General features: G+C 34.1%; 1 protein-coding gene and 1 long non-coding RNA gene across 2 annotated transcripts; both read left to right on the top strand.

Moving 5' to 3' along the window:
* Positions 1 to 5,508: 5,508 nt before the first annotated feature.
* On the top strand, positions 5,509 to 6,665 carry LOC128178403 (uncharacterized). Its single transcript, XM_052845545.1, has 2 exons — positions 5,509 to 6,286; positions 6,389 to 6,665. Exons 1-2 carry the CDS (start codon positions 6,023 to 6,025, stop codon positions 6,509 to 6,511), a joined length of 387 nt encoding a protein of 128 aa, XP_052701505.1. The 5' UTR covers positions 5,509 to 6,022; the 3' UTR covers positions 6,512 to 6,665.
* Positions 6,666 to 19,727: 13,062 nt separating this feature from the next.
* Positions 19,728 to 23,645, top strand: LOC128178404 (uncharacterized). Its single transcript, XR_008242949.1, has 2 exons — positions 19,728 to 20,253; positions 23,357 to 23,645. It is a non-coding gene; the product is annotated as an uncharacterized LOC128178404 (long non-coding RNA).
* Positions 23,646 to 26,434: the final 2,789 nt, after the last annotated feature.

The raw sequence follows: 26,434 nt of genomic DNA, 5'->3' as shown, positions 1-26,434 counted from the left end.
TTACATAGGAATATATAAAGTAAATCTTTAAAAATCTTCTTCTCAGAAACTAATCAGCAAGATGATTCTTTATAATTGTTAAAACTTTGGCTCCAGGACAATTCTTCGGCCTCACAAGAAGGTTCAGAGTTTGATGTAGCTAAATACCCCATATATATATAAACAATTGTAAAGGATCTTTTTGAGAACTGCAATACTCAACATGTGATATGACTATAAAATTGAAGCAGGTAGCTATTTTTCATTAGAATCTTTTTGTATTACTGTATTGAGTTATTGCCCTTGATTTATTGATTCTTGATTATTTTAATTAATGCATCCTCTGTTAACCAATTATTGTGATGATTATTTTTATACAATAATAAATATTTAATGTATATAAGTTGTTCTGCATAAGAAGTTTTGGGTTAGGCCGGATTAGTGTGTTTATTTTTGATTTCCAATTTTTAGATACTATGAATTATTTTAGGCCGGCACATATATAGGGACAGTGTCTATTGCATATGGATAAGCGACTGTTTGAGGTTAAACTTGAACAGGTATGGAAAGATTGAGTGTGTGAACATCCCTGCTCTATCTAATCTACGTGTTTTCTAACGTTCGATACAAAGTGTGCGGTCATTCCTGCCTTGTATTGCATTAAGACAAGTGTGCAGTCATACCTGCTTGTATTGGTGGTGGTTGCGGCGGAGCATTAATGTATGGTCATCCCTGCTGGTGTTAAGGCCTCTCTAGCGCATGTGTGCGGCACTCCCTGCTTGCGTTAGGTTGAGCTGTTGGCGCAAGTGTGCGGTCATCCCTGCTTGTGTAAACGTTGGTACCTGTTGAGTTGCGTAGGTGTGCGGTCATCCTGCCTGCGTAATGTTGAGTCCCTATATATGTGCAGGAGCGGTGATTAAAGTCTGCTCTTGTAAATATTGGCAGCAATCAGGGCTATCCGAGTTCCAAGGGGGAAAAAGGGATTTTATTAATACAGGATCTACATGTATTATTGTACATTGTCCAGATTGTTTGTATTATGACTCCATTAAGCTGACTTTATCATACCTATTGTTCCTCAGGTGAGCGATGTGGCCCAGGGGCCTCTTGTTTTAATAATAAACTGATATTGCTTTCGGTACTGAAAATAATAGACTGAATGCCTTAAAAATTTGACAAATGTAAACATGTTGGCTTTGCGCAGATTACTATTTTTTCTCATGGGGGGGGGGGGGATTTTGTTTATTTAATAAGTTTTACTTTTCTTTTGCATAGGATCCCTCTTGATCCCCACATGTTGTACAAAATCAATCAATTTTGATCAACTGTAAGGTGAGAATTCTTTCACAATAATCGTGACATCTGTTTGAGGTATGTGTTTAGTATACACACGTCAATGTAGCTCTCGTGAATTCATGACCAGGTTAATAACAACAGGTGTGAAAAAAACCTTGTCTTCCAACAACTATTGTACAATAAAAAAAGGTATCAAATAGCTGAGGATGATCAATATCTATCTATCTATCTATCTATCTATCTATCTATCTATCTATCTATCTATCTATCTATCTATCTATATTGTAAAGTTTATTCAATACCTTATGATTGATGAAATAAATGTTAAATTTCCTGTCACGTAATCAACATCAGGTAAAGTAAAGAAAGATGGGGAGATAAATCGTGTAAAACGCTTATATTTAGGATAAAATATTAAAAGATAAAGATACTAACAAATATGATAAATCTTTCCAAAACTGGTTCCAAGCAATGCATAATTAACAAAAACTCGTTTTGTAACATTTTATACTGTATTAGTTTATACTACCGTATATACATTGGAAATATCAGTTTGTACTCAAAAAACAAAATAATGAAAGTCTGTAAATTCGTGGCCAAAGTTTCATGTATCATTTCATTGAAAATTGTTAGAGCACCTGTCTAAAAATTACCATACTAAACGTGACTTTTTAGATAGAGGGCTTAATACTACCAAAAAGTTTAGGCAATGAAATTATGTTTTGTTGTTCTTTGTTTAAATATTAATTCTCACTGTCAGACTTCAGTGAAAAATACAATTTTCAGAACTGTATTACATTTTCAAAGATTTAAAATTTAAATGTGTATTTTACATCTAAACAGATATGGATACTTGCTCCATCAAATCTGCTCATCTCAAAATCACATTATTTAAGTTCACAGGGGCCAAGCATGTTTTAACATCAATCTTAATGTAACCATTAATAAAGAAAGGGGTCGAACTGTGACCTAGAAAAAAAATACAAGCTCGCTTCAAAAGCTTAAAAACTCAAATAATTTTTTATAACTTTTGCAATATGCATGTAGCTCTCAGAAAAGTGATGTCTGAGATACAACCGTACCGAATTTCAATTTGATGGGTCTTAAAATAGCGGAGATTTACGTCATTATTCCCTCGAAGTCGCAAGTTTATTTTTACTCGGACATTTAACGGTCCAGGGCTCACGATGGGTTTTTGCCTATGACAACAACAGTATCTCGACAAATGGAGAAACATTCGCACTTATCTTTTGAAATCTCTCAAACGCACAATATTTACATGAAAAAACTCCGATAAAATTCCTTAATTACTCTCCATACTGAACTTTTTTTCTGCAACCACACTGACATCTGACAGGACCAGCCATTTTGACGTCTTCAAATAAGACTGATTCTGATTGGACCATCAGGAATATTAATCAATGAAACTGAGTTTAACATAAGCTATCACAATGGCCGGCCTTGACAGAAGTTGATGTGGCTGCAGAACAAAATATCAGTTTGGAGAGTATTTAAGGAATTTTATCGGAATTTGAGGATCTAAGTAGCGTGCGTTCGATATTTGATGTGCATTAGAATCAATTCTAAATTTATTTGCATAAGTTAATTTACAATGTAGAGAAAATACTTATGTACAAACTACAATATAATAGATGGAAATCATTGGTACAGCCTTAATGAAGGAATAACGAATAATTTTGGTAAACATATAGCCCTTGAATTGGATATATATATATATATATATATATATATATATATATATATATATATATATATATATATATATATATATATATATATATATATACACACACACATCAGTACATTTGGTTAGATAGTGAAACCCATCCCAAATTTCATTACAGAATTTTACAATTTACAAAATGTTTTCTTTAGGAATTAAACCGTCCATCTATCTCAATAGGTAATTTAGCATTACCAGTTCTAATATTACAATATTTTTTACATAATTTTGTTGGCAAAACCAATAAATACTTCTCAAAATCCAGTGATTTTTAAAAAATCCTATGATTTAAACTTTTTAGAGACTATTGTACTTCACTATCCAATTATTGCTTAAAATGGTCTAATAAAATATTGTATAATTAGTTTTAACCAGGTATGTTAATTGCGTTTTCATACCATATATATGTCAATCCACATTGATTTAAGATTGTCGTAATAGCTTTGCACCATTAGCAGATTTATTGTCGCTGAGATCGATGTTTGGGTAAAGTTATAATTCTAACTCGCTATCACGTCTCTCACTTTTTTCAGCTTGGCGAAGGACTTCGTTTTCTCTGATCTTGGTCTTCTTCTTTGATTTGGTTTTCTGGCTTGTCTTTGGGTTTTTAGAATTTTGAAGGTTTTATCAAATTTTGATGTGTCCAAATTCTGAGATACTGTACATGCGTTTAGAGATCTAGATTTCTTTAAGATAGTCTGTTTTTGACTGGAAGATTTGGAGATCCAGGATAATTGGGGTATTTAAAAATGTAAAAAGTCAAATAGTTTATAGTTGCCGAAACCAGGCTTCTCTTCAAATGTCTAAACTGGACCAAAACAATATTTTCCAATGCTGATATAAGAGAATGACATCTTCTGAGATTTCCAGTTATACTGCATTTTTAATTTGTTATTGATTGATTCATATTTATTGTTTGTCTATAGGCCGGGGGTAATTTGCCTGTTGATTGGCTGAATGACATGTTCCAGGAGATTTTGGTGAATATATTCCTTGAAGTACTTTTCAAATGGAGGATATTTCACGAAAAATGGGCGAAGGCTTTGTAAATGAAGGTCCAAAGTCTTCGGGTCATCATCACTAAGGCTGACAATTGCTCTGGGTCCAAAAATTGAATAATTTTTTCTTTCTTCCCTAGAACATCCTATCTTTTAAATTTCGTCGAATATTGTCTTTCATGTGTTTCGTACAAAGCAGATGTGTGGCGTTTGGAAAACATTATCGATGGCTTTGTTGATGGCCTTCTCTTCGTCACTGCCAAAAATTATCTCTACATCTCCAATCTTCTGTTTAATGTGAGAAAAAAAAGGTTTCAAAGTCACGTTCGTAAAAGAGCATAACTGGGCCCAGGAAAATTTGGAAGTCCTTTGACTCTCTTTTGATAACATGTTGATTCTTGTATGTGAGGGGGAGACGAAGCAGGATCCTAAATTGAAAGTTTCGTCTATGCCAATAGTACTGCCACACTTTCCAGCGCAGTTTTCACGTGTTTTGAGTATATTTTTTTTTAAGATTAAATAAAATTTTCAATCTTACATAACCAATTTGATATGTACTTTTGAAAAACAATCATTCATATATCTCTACTCCTTAATAAAAAAGATTTTTCTCCACAAAGTTTCTGGCACTATATTTTTTGTCGCGGAATCTAACTTAATAACATGTTAATTTGGCCGTTCCATGTATGTTTCATAGCCCTGACCACATGTAAGAGCGCAAATTATGGCTTTATAGCGGCGATAGACAGTATTTCATACAAATATACATCAGTATGAAAATATAAATATAAGCATTAAATGCTTAAATGAGCTAACTCGGACAAAACACTGCTGTATTATATAATCACCCCATCCCCCTAATTTCCCTTAGTCTCATCACACATAACACCAGACTCCATATCTCGGATCATCTTATTCAACGTTTAACTCAAGTAGACGAGCATAAGACAATAAATTATACTCGTGGTTATGACATTTTATTTCCAAGATCAAGAGATTTAACATTAAATACAATGGTCAACTTAAATGAGCAAACTCGGACAAAGCACAGCTGTATTATATAATCACCCCTACCCTTTTTTTCCTTGGCCTCATCACACTTAATACAAGACTCCATTTCTCGGATCTTGCTTCTTATTCAACGTTTAACTCAAGTATACGCGCTGAAGACATACTCGTGGTTATGACATTTTATTTCAAAGATCAAGAGAATTAACATTAATAACATTGGTCAATTCAAGAAGAAGAGATAAACATGCAGGATTTGAACATGTATAAGAAAAGCTTATGTCCATCTACTTTCTGTAACATGCTCATTTACTTAATTTTTTGAAAGTAGCTGAACTGTTTAAGCTAAACACAAGAAACCTTTGACAGAAAGATTCGGAATACACGAACCCTCGACGCAGATGGTCATAGGACATTTTCTCAGACTGTCCCCTTTCAATTACGTAACAATGCTATACACAGACCGTCCCGCGCTGACCGCTCTCCCATAGAGTAGGCCCATTGTTTTAATAGGAGTGGGCTGGACTGGCTCTTCGCCTTTTCATTCTTAAAATATGTAATTGAAATTTACCGTGAATTCAATTTCACCTTGTCCAAACTTTATTTAAAATAGACCAAGAATCTACATATTTTAAATCATATATAATTGAATAAGGAATTTACTTTTCATCTTTCACCCCTTCTACCTAGGAACCCTCCCATATTAAAATGAAAGGGGTGGACGGGTTGTTTTATATTAAACGATTGATAATTAATGAGTTTGAATGCTAAAGTTTACGGTAGCAAAAGTCATGTTTAGTGTAAATGCTACTGAAATATTTCGGATAGGGCAAAGTAATCGGCTTGTACCTCAAAAATTGAGGCTATGCCTATCTTGACCATTCCTTTTTAGTTCATTAATCCACCCGATATAAAAGTTAAATCCTATTCATTGGGTCATTTCCATTTTGATCTACCCAGCGCCATAGACTCGTTCCATCATTATCTTAATAGCAAGATGACAAGACTTCTAGTATTCATATGTTTCATAGGCTTAGCTAGCTGCTGTCAGAGGAAAGGGGAAATTATAACATGTGCGGAACTCCCACCACCAACCAGGCTTGAAGGGGCGAAGATTTTGATCGTAGCCCGTGTGTCGGAGAAGACCATCGACCTTCGTCAAAAAAACAAGCTCCTGGTACAGCATACAGATCTAAACTGCGACAGAATCCAGGCAAAAGCCAGCACCAAGGTCTTTCTAGGGGACAAGATGTGCTCATTTGTAAGTATAAATTTCAAATCAATTTCACAGTTCTGACCATATAACTTGCAATAGTTAATTTATGTGTTCCCAACTCATTTTGTTTTTGTATATATTTTTCAGGACTCCAAAGAATCAAGGTCACGAGAAAATGTCCACCACAACGCTCATAGTAGAAACGACGGCCATTGCTTAAACCAAGATCATTTAGAATATGAAACGTTTTTCCAGACACCCCTTGGATAATTGCTGCAGTCATATCGTCCCTGGTCGTCTCTCTGATCGCCCTTTCTATTTGTACCGTTATGATTTACAAGAAGTGTGTGCAGAGGAGACGACTAGCAAGAGCAAATAACGCGATGGACGATATTTCTGTAACAAATCGGAAGACTTGTGAGCGTCAAATTAGACTGATTTTTAGGGTCTTCCGTTTTCCAACGGAAGACCCTTTTGTTTTTCTTCGGTTTCTTTTTATTAGGGTCTTCCGTTTCCAACGGAAGACCCTCTTGTTATTCTTCGGTTTCTTTTTATTAAGGTCTTCCGTTTCCAACGGAAGACCTTATTGTTTTCGTTCGGTTTCTTTTTCCCTATTATTATTATTTTTTTTCTTTTTTTTTCCAACCAATTTTGTGTACGCGATTTCTCTGAATCTACCCGACCGATTTACATGAAACTTTCAGGTCTGATAGATAATGATCTGAACCTTATTGGAAATTTTTTTTAATGATGACGTCACTTCCGGTTTTGAGTTATTTACAATTTAACGATTTTCAGAGGGTCGGCTTGTCCAGGGGTAAACTCCTTAACGATTTAAGATATTGAGTTCAAAATTTCAGGGATTGTAGACAAAAGGTTGTAGATCTGACATGTGGTATATATATTTTCCTGTGACCAAAAGCGCCGAAGCTCGCCCGAGCTCGAAAATTACAGTTAAAAAAGCGTCGTGATTTTTCGTGGTTTTCTTTCAATATCTCTTTCCTCGATAGTATTTTGTTATAACATGTAGAACAAAAAATCTTTATAAAGTCAAGAGCTTTGATGTGACATCAAGAAAAAGGGGCTGACCCTTCAAATAAGGGGCTGAGAAGGCTCTAAAATCTTTAAATGATAACTTGTTACCGTGAAATATTTTGTGATACGTTATAGAAGCAATTATGTTCATTCTAACGTTATCCACCTACACATGGCAATTATTTACTCCTATGTTACGTAATTAGGGTTTTTAAGGGGCCAAAAGTCCAAAACTTTCATGCTAAATATCTCAAAATGGAGGAAAATTTTGAAAAGCAATATTAAACAAAAGATGCTCAAAATATTAAGCTTAACAATAATTAACCATTATTTCTTTGTTATGCGGTTCCTAAAAGGAGTTACAGGGTCGGCCTCTAAAACGACCCTCTCAAAATATCTCGAGAACGGTACAAAATTTGTAAACACATGTTGAACAAAATGTGTTTGAATTGATTAGAGCTTTCATTTAAAATCCTGAAAAAGGGGCTGGCCCTTCAAATAAGGGGCTGAGGGGGCTCTAAAGTCTTTTAATGATAACTTTTTACTGTGAAATATTTTGTGATACGTTATAGAAGCAATTATGTTCATTCTAACGTTATCCACATATACATGGCAATCATTTACTTCTATGTTACGTAATTAGGTGTTTTAAGGGGCCAGAAGTCCAAAACTTTGATGCTCAATATCTCAAAATGGAGGAAATTTTTGATAAGCAATATTGAACAAAAGATGCTCAAAATATTGAGCTTAACAATCTGCAACTATAATTTCTTCGTTATGCGGTCCCTAAAAGGAGTTACAGGGTCGGCCCCTAAAACGACCCTCTCAGGATATCTCGAGAACGGTACAAAATTTGTAAACACTTGTTGAACAAAATGTGTTTGAATTGATTAGAGCTTTCATTTGAAATCATGAAAAAGGGACTGGCCCTTCAAATAAGGGGCTGAAGGGGCTCTAAAATCTTTTAATGATAACTTTTTACTGTGAAATATTTTGTGATGCGTTATAGAGATAATTAAGTTCATTCTAAGGTTATTGACCTATAAATGGTAATCATTTACTCCTATGTTGTGTAATTAGGGATTTTAAGAGGCCAGAAGTCCTACACTTTGATCTTCAATATCTCGAAATAGAGGACAATTCTGGAAAGCAGTATTTAACACAGGATGCTCAAAATAATGTGCTTAACAATGAACAACCATATATTGTCTGTTATCTGGACCCTAAAAGGAGTTTTAGGACCGGATATCAAAACGATTTTTCCCAGATATCTCAAAATCGGTAACTAATTTCTAAACACTTATTAGCGGTACACAAAAATACCTTTTAACTAAAATGAATGAAAAGGAGCTGATCCCTCAAATAAGGGACAGCAAAGGGATAGATAGTCTTTCACCCTTTACACTCATAGATTCCGCCTCCTTTTCCGGATACGTTTCGTTGACGAAGGTCAAGAGTAAGGTCATTCCTTATTCTAAAAATCGGACGGAAGACCTCCTCGTTGCTCGCAACGAGATCGTGTCTAGTTATTATTAAGGTCTTCCGTTTCCAACGGAAGACCTTATTGTTTTTCTTCGGTTTTTTTTTCTCATTCTTCTCCTTTTTTTTTCTTACCGATTTTGTGTCAGCGATTACTCGAAAACTGTTTGATCGATTTTAATAAAATTTGCAGATCTTATTGACATTAGTTTAAACTTGATCGGAAATTTTTTTGGTTGATGACGTCATTTCCGTTTTTGAAATATCGACGTTTTCTTGATTTTCAGAGTGTCGGCTTGTCCAAGAGAGTTATCAAAAACTATAAAAGATATCAAGTTCAAAATTTCAGGAATGATAGACAAAAGATTGTAGATATGTAATAAGGCATTAATAAATTTCAGGCACAAAAGGCGCTAAAGCTCGGTAGGGCTCGAAAAATGAGATGAAAAAAGCGTTGTGATTTTGCTTGGTTTTCTTAGATTATCTTTTTTCTCACAAATATTTTGTTAAGACATGTAGAAGAACAAAAATTTATATTTACAAGATCTTTTGTTTGACTCCTAGAAAAAGGGGCTGGCCCCTCAAATTAAAGACCTAGAACCCTTCAAAGTTTTCACTTTATAACTCAAAAGCGGTTAAGATTTCGATATGGCTGTCGCGGCAAAAGTTGTTCATTATGATCTTATTAATGTCGTCACAATAATATTTTGTTCGGGTATTGCGTAATATGAGTGTAAAAAGCCAGACTTGTTACCATGTATTTGTGTTTTATTTGGCAAATAAACGGGGTATTTGTGCGTATAACTGACATAAAGGGTACCGGTTTACACACGGAAAGTGTTTACACATTTTAGTTATTTTCTAGTGAAACACATTATGGATAAAAGAACTGTTTCTATGCAATGCATTTGAGTCGCATTTAAAATCTAGCTGTATACCGAACTGTGTATGTTAACAATTACGTATCCGATCCCTTGCCGCAGCCGAGGAAATAGGTCACGAATGGACTAGCGAGCGGTCTGCCGTTATCTAATACACAAGATTTGCGTCTTGCTGTAATGCACACATGGGTTTTTTTTATGTAGCTGCAAACACAAAACTTCCGATTTTAATGATTTTAATATTAAATAAAAAAGATTATACCTTTCATAGGCGTCGGAAGCAAATTGAAAGTGGGGGGGCTAGACTAATCCTCAGAAATATTGAGAAAAAAGTAATTCCCAAAATCATGGAAATCCTAATCCGTGGGGGGGGGGGGGGGGGGGGGGGGGGGGTCTGAGTATACCTATACTTCCAAAAAAAAAATTACTTACCAAAATTTTTTTTCTCAAAATCATGAAATTCCTAATCCGTGGGGGGGGGGGGGGGGGGGGGGGGGGGGGGCTAGTATGCTTCTGAATCTAACCTCTCAATCTTTCAAGGTAAATTTACGAACAATAGTCTTTCCTGCGAGAAAAAGTGGGGGGGCTGAACCCTCTATCATGCTATGTTTCTAATGGTTAGGTATAACTTTGCAAAAAAAAGTGGGGGGGCTAAGCCCCCCCTAGCCCCCCCGGTTCCGACGCCTATGCCTTTACCTAATACCATAGACAGTGTACTAGCTTGCATTCGGAAAGTGTTTAAACAGTTTAATTCTTTTCTAGGGAAATATATTATGTGTATAAGAATTGCTTCTATGCAATGTATTTGAGTCGCATTTAAAATCTTGCTAGCTGTATTCCGAGCTTCATGTATGTAAACAATTATACGTATCCGATCCTGGCCCGTGGCCGAGAAAATAGGTCGCGGCTGGACTAGCGAGCGGTCTGCCGTTATCCAATACACAAGATATACGCATTGTTGTAATGCACACACGGGTTTATTTATGTAGCTGCAAACACAATGAATTCAGATTTTAACGATATCAAAGAGTAAATAAAAAAAGACTATATTATTACCTACGAAGTATTGCTGTTTTGCTCTCGTAATTAAAAAAAAAAAATAGATAGTATGGCTGTCATTGAAAAAAAGGCGTTCTTTGTGTTCTTGTCTATGTCATGAAACAGTTTTATTGTTGGAAAATAAAATTCAGTTATCAAACTGCAAACGTTAACAGTTCAAACCCACCACGTTGAGTGTACATTTTCATAACACGGGCCGAGGAGATGCCGCGCTAGTGGACAGCCGATTCACTGTAGGACACATGCTTCTCGTGTTTATACGTTATCACACATTCCAATGCCCATTGATTCGTTGTTATTTTCATTTCCAACTATATTGGTTAACGATGCATCAAACCATTGATTTAAATCATAGTTCGTATAATAAAGGGGAAAAAAAAAGCTGCCATCAATGAATATAATACAATTGTACGTTTTACAGTCGTACGATTTGAAATGTAAATAAATTCACTTGTGTCCGTTTGTGACATTTTGCTGCTGAGAATTAAATGCATTACACTACCAATTTCAACAAAATATAGGCGATATTCACATATCTATGATAATGTGATACTTCATTTGGCTAACAAAATATTAGAATTTTTATGAGTTATGAGAGAGAGAGAGAGAGAGAGAGAGAGAGAGAGAGAGAGAGAGAGAGAGAGAGAGAGAGAGAGAGAGAGTTAAGCAGGATGTAGTAAGTAAAAGTTGAAATATATTTAAAAAGCGTTCGAGATAAGGCAGCTTAAGAAGTCCAATGTTACATGCTTGCGGTAGGTACGGGCACGATAAAACAAACCATTTTTAAACAAGTTGAGGTTTTATTTACATTCAGGCCGTAAAATAATAAGGGTCACAATATTGGTATAACCTCTTCTCAGTGGTAGTCAGATTCATTAAAAAGCAAACTCATTGCTGATTTTATTCATTTATAAATTAATTTTTTTTGATTCTGAAAGAATATGTGAGTTTTAAAAATGTAATGTACATGTACATTCATTGTAAAAGTTTTGACTGTATTGGGACAGTTGAAGATCGAGTAGCGAACACTAGACTTAGTAGATTAATTGTCTAATACAAATCGAATTGGCTTTAAAATTTGCATATTCAAGCACACTTAAATAGTTTATTCATAAATTATATAATATGTTTTACGGTGCTACCGTTCTGGCGAGCGCAGCAAGAATTACACATACCTTGCATCATTGTCAACTTATAGTTTTATTTAGGTATCAACGAACGTCAAAGAATTTTTGAGAGAGTATTGCTCTACAATAAGTATGCCTAAGGTACTAATTTTAATGGTTATGATACATACAGCGCAACCCCCTTCCCAGAGAGAGAGAGAGAGAGAGAGAGAGAGAGAGAGAGAGAGAGAGAGAGAGAGAGAGAGAGAGAGAGAGACCGGTACCTGTTTGTATGTGTGTAATTTTCCACTTTTAAATTTAATGTTCTGACTATATGCAATATCTACATAATTTTTTTAACTGTTTATTTTTTCATTTTATTCCTTTTTATTTAGTTCAAAATGTCCTATTGTTTATTTCCTCCCTACTCATGCATACACAATTAGCTTAAAAATGGATCGATGTGACAGTAAAGTATTGCTCTTGCTAATTTATATACATAAAATCTCTATATTAAAAAATAAAATAAAAAACAAATCATATGTCAATGAGGCAGGTATCGCAGTCTATACTGAAATAGCTAGTACACGCATTACAGGATAATTGATCCACCTCTAAATTTATCGCGGGAAATATAGCGCGAGTGCACTGTGACGTCATCCATGACTTTGTTCGTCTTTGTTTACGTTTCTCGACTCAATACGGAGGTATGGAAGCATGCAACACATCTTTTGAGTCTCGCCAAAGCATTATGCGGTACTCAAAACGTGTCTTCAAACTTAAGTCACTGTAAATTACGAGTTAAAAGTCGGCCATTTTTGGCATAGCACCACGGGTGAAAACATTAGAGAGCATTATGGGACGTAGACAAAAAAATTTGTTTGATGAACTGTAGGTTTAGCTCGTTCTTTTTCCCGCGCACACTGGTTCTTAGAGCTCGCTTCGCTCGCCGGCGCTGCGCGCATGCGAGCTGCGCTCGCTATAATTATATTAATAAAAACGTTTGTATGCTGTATTATGTATTTGCTGTCTGATTAGGACTGTTCTTCCCCAAAAAGAAGCGCTCGGATTAGGATTTCCATGATTTTGGGAATTACTTTTTTCTCAATATTTCTGAGGATTAGTCTAGCCCCCCCCCCTTTCAATTTGCTTCCGACGCCAGTGTTATTTACAATTTTTTTTAAATGTGTACGTTTAACTATGCGAAATTGTTCATGGAGTCAATAGGCAAATCAAATTCGCCAATCAGGCAATATCAGTTATCTAATGCCTATGACTGATAATTTTACAAGGTAAATTAATACATGTAAATATGAGTTTTAAAGCACTCCCTGCTCCCGTGTTAAAAGCTCCCGTTACCTGCATTCTTTTATTAACGATTGTGTGCACACATTTATTCGGAAATGGCTCAAATTTGTTACACGGGCCCGATAAGAAGATGAAAGGATGACCCCTAAAATTTCTTTCCCAAATATTTCAAGAACGGTCTCAAATTTCAAACACTGGTTGAATAACTTATAACTTAATTTGTACAAATTTTATGTGCATGAATAACAATGTTCCTGTAACTTAACAAAAAATGACACTTTTTGAAATGTAAAAGTTTCTGAATTCATCATTAAAATTAATAATGTTAGACGGCCCATGCAGCAAGTTTTTCTAGTCGATTGTGAACATATCAGCGGGGTTTGGGGTTGCAACAAGAGGGTGAAACGTCCACGAATTTTGACAGATTTGTCTACAAAGAGTTTAAAAGAGATGGATACAAAACACAGGTGCGATTATATCTTTAAGAGATAAAAAATGATTAATCTGTTTGCCATAAATACCAATTTTTATCATAAGAATATTTTAACATTTGGATCCGCCGAATATTTCCATTTCCCTTCATTGTTTGGTGCCTGATTTGAAATAACGTTTCGAGGTATAATAAGTTGAGAAATGTCTTCAAGCTGCATGTTCCGATTTGTCGGCCATTACAGTATCAAATAATTTTCCTTGCAAACCTAATGAATAATCTTACAAATTTATAGACGTATTTAAACGGAAGTGCTCTCCTTTCAACGTTAGAAATATTCAAAGTAAATAAAAATAAATTTGGGGCATACAAAAACCCCCCAAAATACATCATTGGAATGTTTAAAAAAGGAAACCGTTGGGTTTCATCCTCCGAATGATTGAGTTTATTCATCCTGCATGTTTTGCAATGATTATAAACAATGCAAACATCAAAACTATTAATGAACAAATGTACACTGCTTTATTTTTGTTTAAATAGTCATGCTGTATATTTAATATGTTATAATAGATTATATAAAAAAAAACAGATGTCAAAGTCGTAATACAATCATACTAGCTTCGACGTAAGGGGCCAGTTTGAACACGCGGCGAAATAACGCAAAACCCTTTTATGTCGATTATTTTGCGAATACACAACAAAACTTGTCTAATCCGGCGGAGGGTGGTTCTGAAAAAAAAAAATGGCCGGATTAGGCAACATCCGGTTTGGAGGATATTGTTGCAAATTAATTTTAGTATTTAATGCAGTAGGTCCTGATCGTGTATTCTTGCAAAATGTTCAATTGTTCTGAATTATATTAGATTTCATCGATCTTGTTTACGGTACAAATTTTCATTTTAAATATTTTTTTTCAAACAATAAATCCATAACGGAATACATACGATGGAAATCCTTGAATTAAATCGTCGTTATTGATAATCTTTCAAACATCCGATTTACCTGAAAAGTGCATGCTTAACCGTAAATTGTTAAACAAAACATGAACAAGTCAACAGGTGGCTGAAATACCTGATGGCGAGAACTGTTTTGATGCAGGGAAACAATAGATAAATACATGTATTAATATAAATGAGAATTTTATATAAAAAAAAATTGAGCATTTTGACAGAATAATATGCAACTCTGTACGTGTAGCCATGCAACGGAGATAACAAACGATATCGGCAGTCTTACTCCCGCAGTATCCTGAATCACGGCCTGAAAAAAATTGGGTGAACTATAATCTAATTATCCAATTGCAATTCATAACAAGACTTTACGGTATTAACTGAAAAAAGTTGCTTCTTTGGATCTATATTAACAGTTGTTTAAATCAATAGCAACGACAGAAAAATTGGTCAATAATTGAGCATTAATATCTCGCAGAAGGTCGATCGATCGATAAGTGGACGGATTACGGGAGATAACTCTCACTAATAATATGCAGTAGGCTTTTTCATTGCGCCGGTTAACAGAATAGATAGGATCCGGATTGCACAATTTTTTTTAAAACAAAAATTATGGGAAAATGTCAAGGGGCTGAATAATGTCGCCGGATTGGGCAGCATGCCGTAATAAACAACATCCGGATTGAACGAGTTTCAACATGTACATAATTTTTTCATTGAAATATGGCTTAATTGACAGGGAAAACTACATGTACTGCAACGTATATTATTGCACACATACTTAGCATAACCATCGTATCCAAGAAATCTATTGATTTTAACATGTGTTACGTAATTAGGTAATAACGTTTTTAGGGGTCAAACTTCATTTACAAAGTTATCATCCGGGCTTTATAATGGCTGATGCAATGCAAAATCCCCGTAGACGTTCTTTTTTTAGCCGTGTATTAAAACCTGACAAGCTAGAGGGGGCGTTTCAAAAGGGAAATCTTGGGATTTTTTCATACTATCGAATGAACATCGTCTGAATCAAGAGATATTTACAAATATCAAATAATTTAAGAGAGTGTGTGGCAAAAATATCTTGGGACAGACTTAAGGTATAATACGTTTATATATCCTTACAATATAATGATTTTCTCATGCGTTACCTAACTAGGGATATTAGGGGCCAGAGGTAAAAAAGTTTAATCTTGTCTATTTCAATTGAAAGAAATGCAAGTATTTAAAAAAGCAACGTAAGAGAACTTATAAAAAGCATTACAGGTAAGCATTAGTACTTCACTTCTATTTCCATATCATGTTTTGTTGTCGAAAATTAAAGTCGATGAAGTGATTTACCTTTTAAAAATCAGACGGAAGACCTCCTCGTTGCTCGCAACGAGATCGTGTCTAGTTATTATTCTTTTTCTTTTCTTCTGACTCCTGTTTTGCCTCATAACTCAAAAGGTTTTTAACCGATTTTAATGAAATTTTCAGAGATGTTTGCAAGTTGGCGTCCCTCAAAAATGTAAAAGTTTTAAAGAGAACGTCACCTCCGTTTTGACGTGACGTCATTTTTAAAAATTTCAAAAAGTCATTTTGTCCCGGACTTTTCCCAAAAACGCTTTAAGATAGAGGCTTGAAATTTTGAATGGTTATGATTTGATCAATTTGCCTCTGTAATAAGGCTGGAAAGGAAAATCTGTCACTTCCGGTCGAAACTGGAAGTGAAACAAATTTTTCGAAAAAATGAATTTTCTGATCAAATCAAAAATGAATATGTGTTTTGTAGAGCTTATTAAGCTGAATCTAACACTGAAAGCCGTTTTAAAATCGGACGATGCATTACAGAGATATCGGGGTTTAAAAATTGATTTTTCCGGAAATTTTGATTCCGCGTCCTTGGTTTAAAAAATAGCGTAATGTTCAAAATAATATTAACCCGTACCAAAAATAATTGTTAAGTCGTACTTGGACACATTCGGATTTTTTTTGTTAAGTCGTTCTTGAAATCAGAAAGGTTTTTGTTAAGTCGTACTTAAAATCATTCGGATTTTGTTAAGTCGTACCAGGAATAATTCGATTTTTTTCATCTTTTTATTTTAGTTACTCTTGTTATTGGTTTAAGAGATGTGCATCTTACAGGAACTTCCAGCTTTACTTCCGACATTAACGGAAGACCCACTCGTTGCTTTGCAACGAGCTTTGCTCTAGTTATTATTATTATTCTTTTTCTTTTCTTCTGACTCCTTTTTTGCTTCATAACTCAAAAGGTTTTTTACCGATTTTGATGAAATTTTCAGAGATTTTTGCAAGTTGGCGTCCCTTAAGAATGTTAAAATTTTTAAGAGAACGTCACCTCCGTTTTGACGTGACGTCATTTTTAAAAATTTCAAAAAGTCATTTTGTCCCGGATTTTTCTCAAAAACGCTTTAAGATAGAGGCTTGAAATTTTCAATGGTTATGAATTGATCGATTTACCTCTGTAATAAGGCTCGAAATGAAAATCTGTCACTTCCTGTCGAAACCGGAAGTGAAATAAATTTTTCGAAAAAATGAATTTTCTGATCAAATCAAAAATGAATATGTGTTTGATAGAGCTTATCAAGCTGAATCTAACACTGAAAACCGTTTTAAAATCGGACGATTCAATAAAGAGATATCGGGGTTTAAAAATTGATTTTTCCGGAAATTTTGTTTCCGTGTCCTTGGTTTAAAAAATAGCGTAATGTTCAAAGCAGAATTAACTCGTACCAAAAATTATTGTTAAGTCGTACTTGAACAATTCGGATTTTTTGTTAAGTCGTTCTTGAAATCGGAAAGGTGTTTGTTAAGTCGTACTTAAAATCATTCGGATTTTGTTAAGTCGTACCAGGAATAATTCGATTTTTTCATCTTTTTATTTTAGTTACTCTTGTTAATGGTTTAAGAGCTCTGCTTCTTACAGGAACTTCCAGCTTTACTTCCGACATTAACGGAAGACCCACTCGTTGCTTTGCAACGAGCTTTGCTCTAGTTATTATTATACTTTTTCTTTTTTTTCTGACTCCTTTTTTGCTTCATAACTCAAAACGTTTTCAACCGATTTCAATGAAACTTCCAAAGATTTTAGCAAGTTATCGTCCCTCAAAGATGTTAAAGTTTTAAAGACAACATCACTTCCGTTTTGGCGTGACGTCATTTTTAAAATTTAAAAAAAGTCATTTTGTCCGGTACTTTTCTCAAAAACGCTTTAAGATATAGGCTTGAAATTTTCAATTGTTATGATTTGGTCAATTTACCTCTGTAATGAAGCTATATAATAAAAATCTGTCACCTGCGGTCGAAACTGGAAGCGAATCAAATTTTTTGAAAAAATGAATTTTTTGATCAAACAAAAAACGTATACGTATTTTGTAGAGCTTTTTAAGCTGAGTCTAATGCTGAAAACCGTTTAAAATTCGGAGGATGCATAACAGAGATATCGGGGTTTAAAAACTGATTTTCTCGGAAATTTTGATGCCGCGTTCTTGGTTTCAAAAATAGTGCAAAATTTACACTGAAAGTAACTTCTACTGTAACAATTCGTACTGATCATAAAACTTTATAAAAAACATAAAATTATATGCATATTGTATAGTTTGTAAAGATAAATACAAAACTTCAATTCGTTTTAAAATCGGATACTGCATTGCGGAGTTATCGGGGTTTAAATATTGATTTTTCCGGAAATGTTGATTCCTCGTTATTGGTTTAAAAAATAGTGCAAAATTCACACTAAAAGTAACTCCTGCTGAAAAGATTTCGTACAGGTCATAAAACCGAACTCCTTTTTTATATAGTTAATCAGAGTGTTTATTGAAACAATTTCGTTAATTCGGTCGATAATTACGTTGTTAGTTTTTATTAGTCTTATTAGTTTTAATCGAAATAATTATCGTACGATTAACCATGTCAACTCGCCATGTTTTGACTGCGAACAACAGCTGATAGCGGTGTGTCAGAAGAATGGCCTGCAAGACGGCGATAGTGGAAATTTCAGCTCAACTAACGTATGGCAGATTAAAAAGGTATGTTTCAATACAGGATATGTCGTATTGACTTTTTCTTTTCAAAGTGTTTGTGCACTTTTCAATCTAATCCGACATTCCTCTGACTCTAACCTTCGCTTTTGACGTGCGTAACAATATAAAAGCGGGCATTTGAGTCAGAGAAATCTCGGGATATTATCTGTCCAATGTATTTTCACGTGTATGTTTTGCACACTACTCGTTTGAATTTCCATTTATTAATATGTTTTACGGTGCTACCGTTCTGGCGAGCGCAGAAAGAATTACACATACCTTGCATCATTGTCAAATTATAGTTTTATTTAGGTATCAACGAACGTCAAAGAATTATTTAGAGAGTATTGCTCTTCAATACGTATGCCAAAGGTACTAATTTTAATGGTTATTATACATACAGCGCAACCCCCTACCCAGAGAGAGAGAGAGAGAGAGAGAGAGAGAGAGAGAGACACCGATATACCTGTTTGTAGGTGTGTAATTTCCCACCTTTAAATTTAATGGTCTGACTATATGCAATATCTACATAATTTTTTTACCTGTTTATTTTATCATTTTATTCCTTTTTATTTAGTTCAAAATGTCCTATTGTTTATTTCCTCCCTACTCATATACTTACCTGCCTACTGTACATGCATGCACAATTAGTTTAAAAATGGATCGATGTGGCAGTAAAGTAAGGCTCTTGCAAGTATATATTATATATAAAATCTCTATATTAAAAAAAGATTAAAAACAAATCATATGCCAATGAGGCAGGTATCGCAGACTATACTGAAATAGCCAGTACACTCATTACAGATGTTTGATCCACCTCTAAATTTATCGCGGGAAATATAGCGCGAGTGCACTGTGACGTCATCCATTACTTTCTTCGTCTTTGTTTACGTTTCTCGACTCAATACGAAGGTATGGAAGCATGTAACAAATCTTCTGAGTCTCGCCAAAGCATATGCGGTACTCAAAACGTGTCTTCAAACTTTAAGTCACCATAAATAACGAGTTAAAAGTCGGCCATTTTTGGCATAGCACCACGGGTGAAAACATTAGAGAGCATTATGGGACGTAGACAAAAAATTTTGTTTGATGAACTGTAGGTTTAGCTCGTTCTTTTTCCCGCGCACACTGGTTCTTAGAGCTCGCTTCGCTAGCCGGCGCTGCGCGCCGGCTAGCTGCGCTCGCTATTATGTATATGTATGTCTCATTTTGTATTGAACAACACACCACACACTGTAAAACAGTGCAATTAAAAGGGGTGGGGGTCCAAAGGCACACAAGAGTAGAATGTTGTAATTAGAGTGCATGTTTGCATGATGATAACTTTACCCTAAATATTTGAAAATAGCAGATCTTTACCATATCACCTCCACTTAATTAATGAATTAAAGAACTCAGACAGGCTTGTGCTTAATTAAATAAATATATTTGACATGGTAAATATTCAGTCTAATTAAATTAGAACTTTTGTCTGGCTCGTCGTTATATATGATTATCGCCTGTGAAAGAGCATTTAAATCAGAGTGCAAGATGAAAAGAACTTTAAGTTCAGATTTTAGGTTAATGTTCCCTGATATCTATAAAACATTCTTCTCAAGATTTGATTATTTCACAGAACATTGTAAATTCTTTGAGATTAGTTTATCTTTTATATATATTGAATTTTATTGATTCATTTTAGGTAAACTTTACATGCAGAACACATCTACATGGTAAACAGTTTTTACAGTAAGACAAATGTATGTAATAATTTTTACTACATGTGCCTCAGATCTCTCTCTCTCTCTCTCTCTCTCTCCCTCTCTCTCTCTCTCTCTCTCTCTCTCTCATGCTTTTAATCTTGGCAAAGCATCACAGAGCAACATCATTTTGTGCATATCTCTATCTAGGAAGAGAAAACAACAATGCTTTAGATTTCAAAATGAGCATGTATTATCGTGCAATCCCTCATTTTTTCATTGTGCAACTAAAATTTAGTAAAAATAAAAACGCTAAATTTATTTGCAAAAAAAAACCCAGTAGAATTCATTTAAAAAAAAATGGTATAGCAGAAAATTATACTTTGAGGCTGTTTGGATGAAATACTGTAAGTCGTTTTAATTCCACCGTGTTAAATTTTCATGATTTTTACTAAAGTATCAATTGCGATGGTTTTAATTTCACGCTGCTTAAAAATTCAATTGATCAGAATAGAAGCATTTAAATTTCATAATATTTGGTTAAAGTGTTCAAACTTATGCTTCTAAGGAAAATCAAAAAATATGGGGATTGTATACATGTAAGGGTATTTCTAAGTGATGTGATGCTTTTGTCATGATAATATCATGTATATGTATGTAATTTTGAATAAGGTTTCTTATTTAGGGAGGTTAAAAATAGTTGACCTCTAAAAGATTAGGTAAAGATGCTTTATTTATGGAGAGCCCTATAAATCTGTGTTAAATAGAAGAAAGTGGAAATGCTGGGTTTACTTAAATTGCCATATTTTTCTTAATCCTTAATGGATTTGGCAAAATGAGGTATACTTTTTCTCAGAATAGCATAAGCTTTGTAAGTTAAAGACAAGATGACTTTTCAGAGAATGTTAGTGTAAGTTTCAAGACTACATGGTATTTTCAGATTTCTCATTTAACTGTAATTTTAGGTGGATTTTTACCAAAAGTAGTCTATTTTGGGAAAATGGATGGTTTTGTTGGTTATACATTGTACATGTATATGTCATTACATGATTTATTAGCTATAATATACAAGGGAAGTAAATGCCTTTTAAATGTGTAGAATGACCACCACTAGAGTAAATTGGCTTAGAAAGTAGGTATTTCCTATCCTTATGACAATTAAAAGGCTTTAGTTAATTACCGAGATAAGAATTAATACTGCACAGTAAAAGAGTTTTGATCAATTGAATTATTTAAATTATAAATTTGCAGCAATTTTGCTGTCTGATTTCATGAAATAACACTAAGCAACCTGACTTATATAACTTAATTTTTTTAAAACAGCATATTTTTCTTTCAATTAAATTCACATGTAGACAAATGCAGTTATCAAAGTATACAATATGTCAAAAAACTCAAGTTTTTCCTCCTTCCTATCCAAAAGTGATATTTTAGATATATTTACAGAATTCAAAAAGCCATGGCCCCCCTCTTTCCAATTGTCTCCATTACCATTACATGTTGGATATGTAAATGTACATTTGACCTTGAAATAACATCTGCTATGATAATTACTCTCGAAATGATCAAGAAGCAACAAATGTTTACCCTTTTATTGTATATATGCATCAAAAATGTAGGAAAACATGTAAAATTTGAACATTTATCATGGAATTCTCATCCGTCCCCAGGTACCCAGTTGTGTTTGAATTTCATTTTAATAAAGAGCAGACATCACACTGGTAGGTCTTACTATTTTAGCAAGGTTAAAAGGAGACTAGAAACAAGAATAAATAAAATATTCACTAAATATGATTATAAGCTTACTGTTTCATGAAAACAAGAAATCACATGTATGGCGGCATGTCTTTTTGTGAAAAAAAATGTTACATTATTTCCATTTACCAAGAAAATATCAATTTTCAATATCAGTGATGGTTGTTTTTAAATATGTGTGAGAAATGACTTAAGAGAATTGCCACAAGTTTCATAATATTAAGGTTAAATTGTTCAAACTAATGCTTCTTAGGAAAATCAAAAAATAGGGGGAGGGTATACATGTAAGGGTATTTCTAAGTGATGTGATGCTTTTGTCATGATAATATCATGTATATGTATGTAGTTTTGAATAAGGTTTCTTATTTAGGGAGGTTAAAAATAGTTGACCTCTGTAAGATGATGTAAAGATGCTTTATTTATGGAGAGCCCTATGAATCTGTGTTAAAAAGAGGAAAGTGGAAATGCTGGGTTCACTTAAATTGCCATATTTTTCTTAATCCTTAATGGAATTGGCAAAATGAGGTATACTTTTTCTCAGAATAGCATAAGCTTTGTAAGTTTAAGACAAGATGACTTTTCAGAGAATGTTAGTGTAAGTTAAAGGTAGCAAGGGACAGTTTCGGATAAAGTACCCGTCAATATTTTTGTAAAATTGAGAGTTGCTGTACTTAAAGGCTTATGAGTGTAGCTAAAATTCATGAAATGGTTTTTAATGATTATCATTACTTAGAGGGATGTCTCTTGTTGAAATTGATATTCAATATGTAGGCCCCATATGTTAGGTACATGAGATTCAGAAATAAAATGTGAAACCTGCGGCTAATATGACTGTTGTGTTGACTTTAGACAGTGAACATGCAAGTTACAGACGGGAGGGTAAATAACACGAAAAGTAGGTGGATGGGGCATTATAAACTATACACCGGTAAGTTTCTGACATGTGATGGTGCAACATGCACATGGTACGGAAGGTCAACCCTTTGCAGGGAATTGGCTGGGGGAGGTCTAAAAAGCTGAAAAATCATGAAAAATTAGCAAAATATGGAAGGGTCAAAATCTCATAAAAACCAGTATGTAGAAAATTTTACAGGTTTTGACTAGTAATTTTCTTCAGAAATTGGTGTTTGGCCTTATAAAAAGTGAATTAAAGGTATTTGTGCTGAATGGGAACTGAGGAAATTCTAGTTACAGGGTTCCAAAGACACACGTCCCCAGGCTACAATGAAACGTATCACAAAAACTGTCCTGTGCCATCTAATGTCACGTATCGGGATATGTCATACTAATTACATTTCATGGTCAGTGTATTTTTTTTCAGAAATACTATGCATATGTTAATGTAAACACAGCTATTATTAGTACCGGTACATGTATTAACACAGCTTATTGATTTTTTTAATTTCAGCTATTGGTGGCCACATGGTTTTTACCTGTTGATTCTTTTCAGCTCTTGAGGTTAACCTGTCATCTCTACTCACATGCATATTCCTTAATGTGTTCTACAGACTATTTACCAGTAAAAATTAAATCGGATAATTCATGAACAGTTACTGTAATGGAACTTTAAGAAAGCATCATGCCTTGTTGTGGTTTGTGTTTGATAAGAAATTATAACAAACAAAATTATGGCTGTTTAAAGTAATTTACAATTGTTAGCTGTGAAAATTTGTTTTTCAATAAAAGTATGCAATTATGTTTCTTTTATTTTGTTTTTAGCTCACCTGAGCCAAAAGCTCAAGTGAGCTTTTCTGATCACAATTTGTCGTTGTTGTAAACTTTTCATATTTTCATCTTCTTTTCAAGAACCACTGGGCAGATTTCAACCAAATTTGGCACTAAGCACCACCACTAGGTGAAGGGGATTCAAGTTTGTTCAAATGAAGGGCCACGCCCTCTTTAAAGGGGAGATAATTGAGAATTATTGAAAATTTGATGGTATTTTTCAAAAATCTTCTTCTCAAAAACTATTCGGCCTGAAAAGCTTTAACTTGTGTGGAGGCATCCTCAGGTAGTGTAGATTCAAGTTTGTTCAAATCATGTTCCCGGGGTTAGGGAGGGGCCATAAGAGGGGGATCAAGTTTTACATAGGAATATATAGAGAAAATCTTTGAAAATCTTCCTCTCAAAAACTATTAGGCCAGAAAAGCACAAATTAAAGTGGAAGCATCCTCAGGTAGTGTAGATTCAAGTTTGTTAAAATCATAGTCCTAGGTGGTATTTGGGTCACAAAGGGGGAATTGATTTTTACATAGGAATATATAGAGAAAATCTTTAAAAATCTTTTTCTCAGAAACTAATAAGCCAGGAAAGCTGAAACTTATGTGGAAGCAGCCTCAGGTACTGTAGATACAAAGTTGTGAAAATCATGACCCCGGGGATAGGTTTGGGCCACAATGGGTGGGGGGGGGGGTAGTCCAAGTTTAACATTGGAATATATAGAGTAAATATTTAAAAATCTTCTTCTCAGAAACTAATCAGCCAGATGATTATTTATAATTGTTAAGACTTTGGCCCCAGGACAGTTCTTTGGCCTCACAAGAAGGTTCAGAGTTTGATGTAGGTTTATATCCCATGTATAAACTATTGTTAAGGATCTTTTTTTGAGAACTGCAATACTCAACATGCGATATAACTATAAAATCAATATAAAATCATCCTTTTAGAAAAGGAACTAATGATTATAAACAAGAATATTTAGGTGGGGAAATGGGTTTTATTTATACAGGATCTACATGTATTAATGTACATTGTCCAGGTAGTTTGCATTGTGACTCCATTAAGCTGATTTTATCATACCTATTGTTCCTCAGGTGAGCGATGTGGCCAATTTGCCTCTTGTTTTAGTTTTTCATTGTTTTTCAATATTAAAAATTAAACATATGTAACCTACGGTAATTTTCATGATGAGTACAAAACTTAAATCCGTTTTTAAATCGGACGATGCATAACAGAGATCGGGGTTTAAAAATTGATTTTTCAGAAATTTTGATTCTGCGTTTTTGGTTTCAAAAATAGCGTGAAGTTCAAACTCGTACCAAAAATAATTCGAAGTTTGTTAAGAACTTTGACACCTTCGGAATTATTTTTTTGTTAAGTCGTTCTTAGAATCGTTAAGGATTTTGTTAATTCGTACATAGTATCATTCGTATTTATTTTTATCTTTTACTTTAAGTTCCTCGTTATTGAATTAAACACTCTGCTTCTTGCAGGAACATCAAGCTTTACTCTTGACATTAACGGAAGACCCACTCGTTGCTTTGCAACGAGCTTTACTTTTTCTTTTTTTTTCTGACTCCTTTTTTGCCTCATAACTCAAAGAGTTTTAAACCGATTTCAATGAAACTTTCAGAGATATTAGCACGTTGGCGTCCCTCAAAGATGTTAAAGTTTTAAAGACAACGTCACTTCCATTTTGACGTTACGTCATTTATAAAATTTTAAAAAAGTCATTTTGTCCGGGACTTTTCTCAAAAATGCTTGAAGATACGGGCTTGAAATTTTTAACGATTTTACATTTGTCATTTTACTTATGTAATAGGGCCGAGAAATGAAAATCTGTCACTTCCGGTGGAAACCGGAAGTGATTCAAATTTTTCGAAAAATTAAATTTTTTGATCAAATGAAAAAAATGTATGTATTTTGTAGAGCTTAATAATCTGAATCTAATACTGAAATCTGTTTGAAAATCGGACGATGCATTACAGAGTTATTGGGGTTTAAAAATTGATTTTTCCGGAAATTTTGATTCCGCGTCCTTGGTTTAAAAAATAGCGTAATGTTTAAAGTAAAATTAACTCCTATCAAAAATAATTGCTAAGTCGTACTTGAACAGATTCGGATTTTTTTTGTTAAGTCGTTCTTGAAATCGGAAAGGTCTTTGTTAAGTCGCACTTAAAATCATTCGTATTTTGTTAAGTCGTACCAGGAATAATTCGATTTTTTCATCTTTTTATTTTAGTTACATTTGTTATCGGTTTAAGAGCTCTGCTTCTTACAGGAACTTCCAGCTTTACTTCCGACATTAACGGAAGACCCACTCGTTGCTTTGCAACGAGCTTTGCTCTAGTTTTTTTACTTTTTGTTTTGTGTTGTACATACTTCTGATGTGTATTATGTTGACTTCCCATCAAATCCCCGAACCAGCCCTCGCGACACCAAGAGAACATCAAAGTGAACCGGGACCTGTACCTGCAATAAGACGTTCGCGTCGCGTGAGGAGAGCGCCGGAGAGACTTGTGTATTTAACAACTTATTTGTGGACTGATTATACTTATTGTCATCAGGGATTTTTTTTGTATAATGCTGTGATTTTAATTCTATGTGCAACTACTTTCTCTTACAATGAACTGAAAAAAAATCCAAGTTACTTTCTTAAAAAGACCTCTGTGTTTTAAATATCTATTGTTTAAAACATAAAAAAACAGAATTCTTTATATTTATTCTTTGCTTAATATCTGCTACTTTGTTAAAGAATAGTTTATGT

The sequence above is a fragment of the Crassostrea angulata genome, chromosome 3, assembly GCF_025612915.1.
Source record: "Crassostrea angulata isolate pt1a10 chromosome 3, ASM2561291v2, whole genome shotgun sequence".
In the NCBI taxonomy this organism is placed as follows: domain Eukaryota; kingdom Metazoa; phylum Mollusca; class Bivalvia; order Ostreida; family Ostreidae; genus Magallana; species Magallana angulata.
This window is presented reverse-complemented; position numbering and strand designations above follow the sequence as displayed.

What these genes read in the sequence shown, in the direction of transcription:
- LOC128178403 (XM_052845545.1), top strand. Translation starts at nt 6,023, where the DNA reads ATGACAAGACTTCTAGTATTCATATGTTTCATAGGCTTAGCTAGCTGC. An exon ending in GGGACAAGATGTGCTCATTT is followed by an intron (nt 6,287 to 6,388) that starts GTAAGTATAAAT and finishes TATATTTTTCAG; the next exon opens with GACTCCAAAGAATCAAGGTC.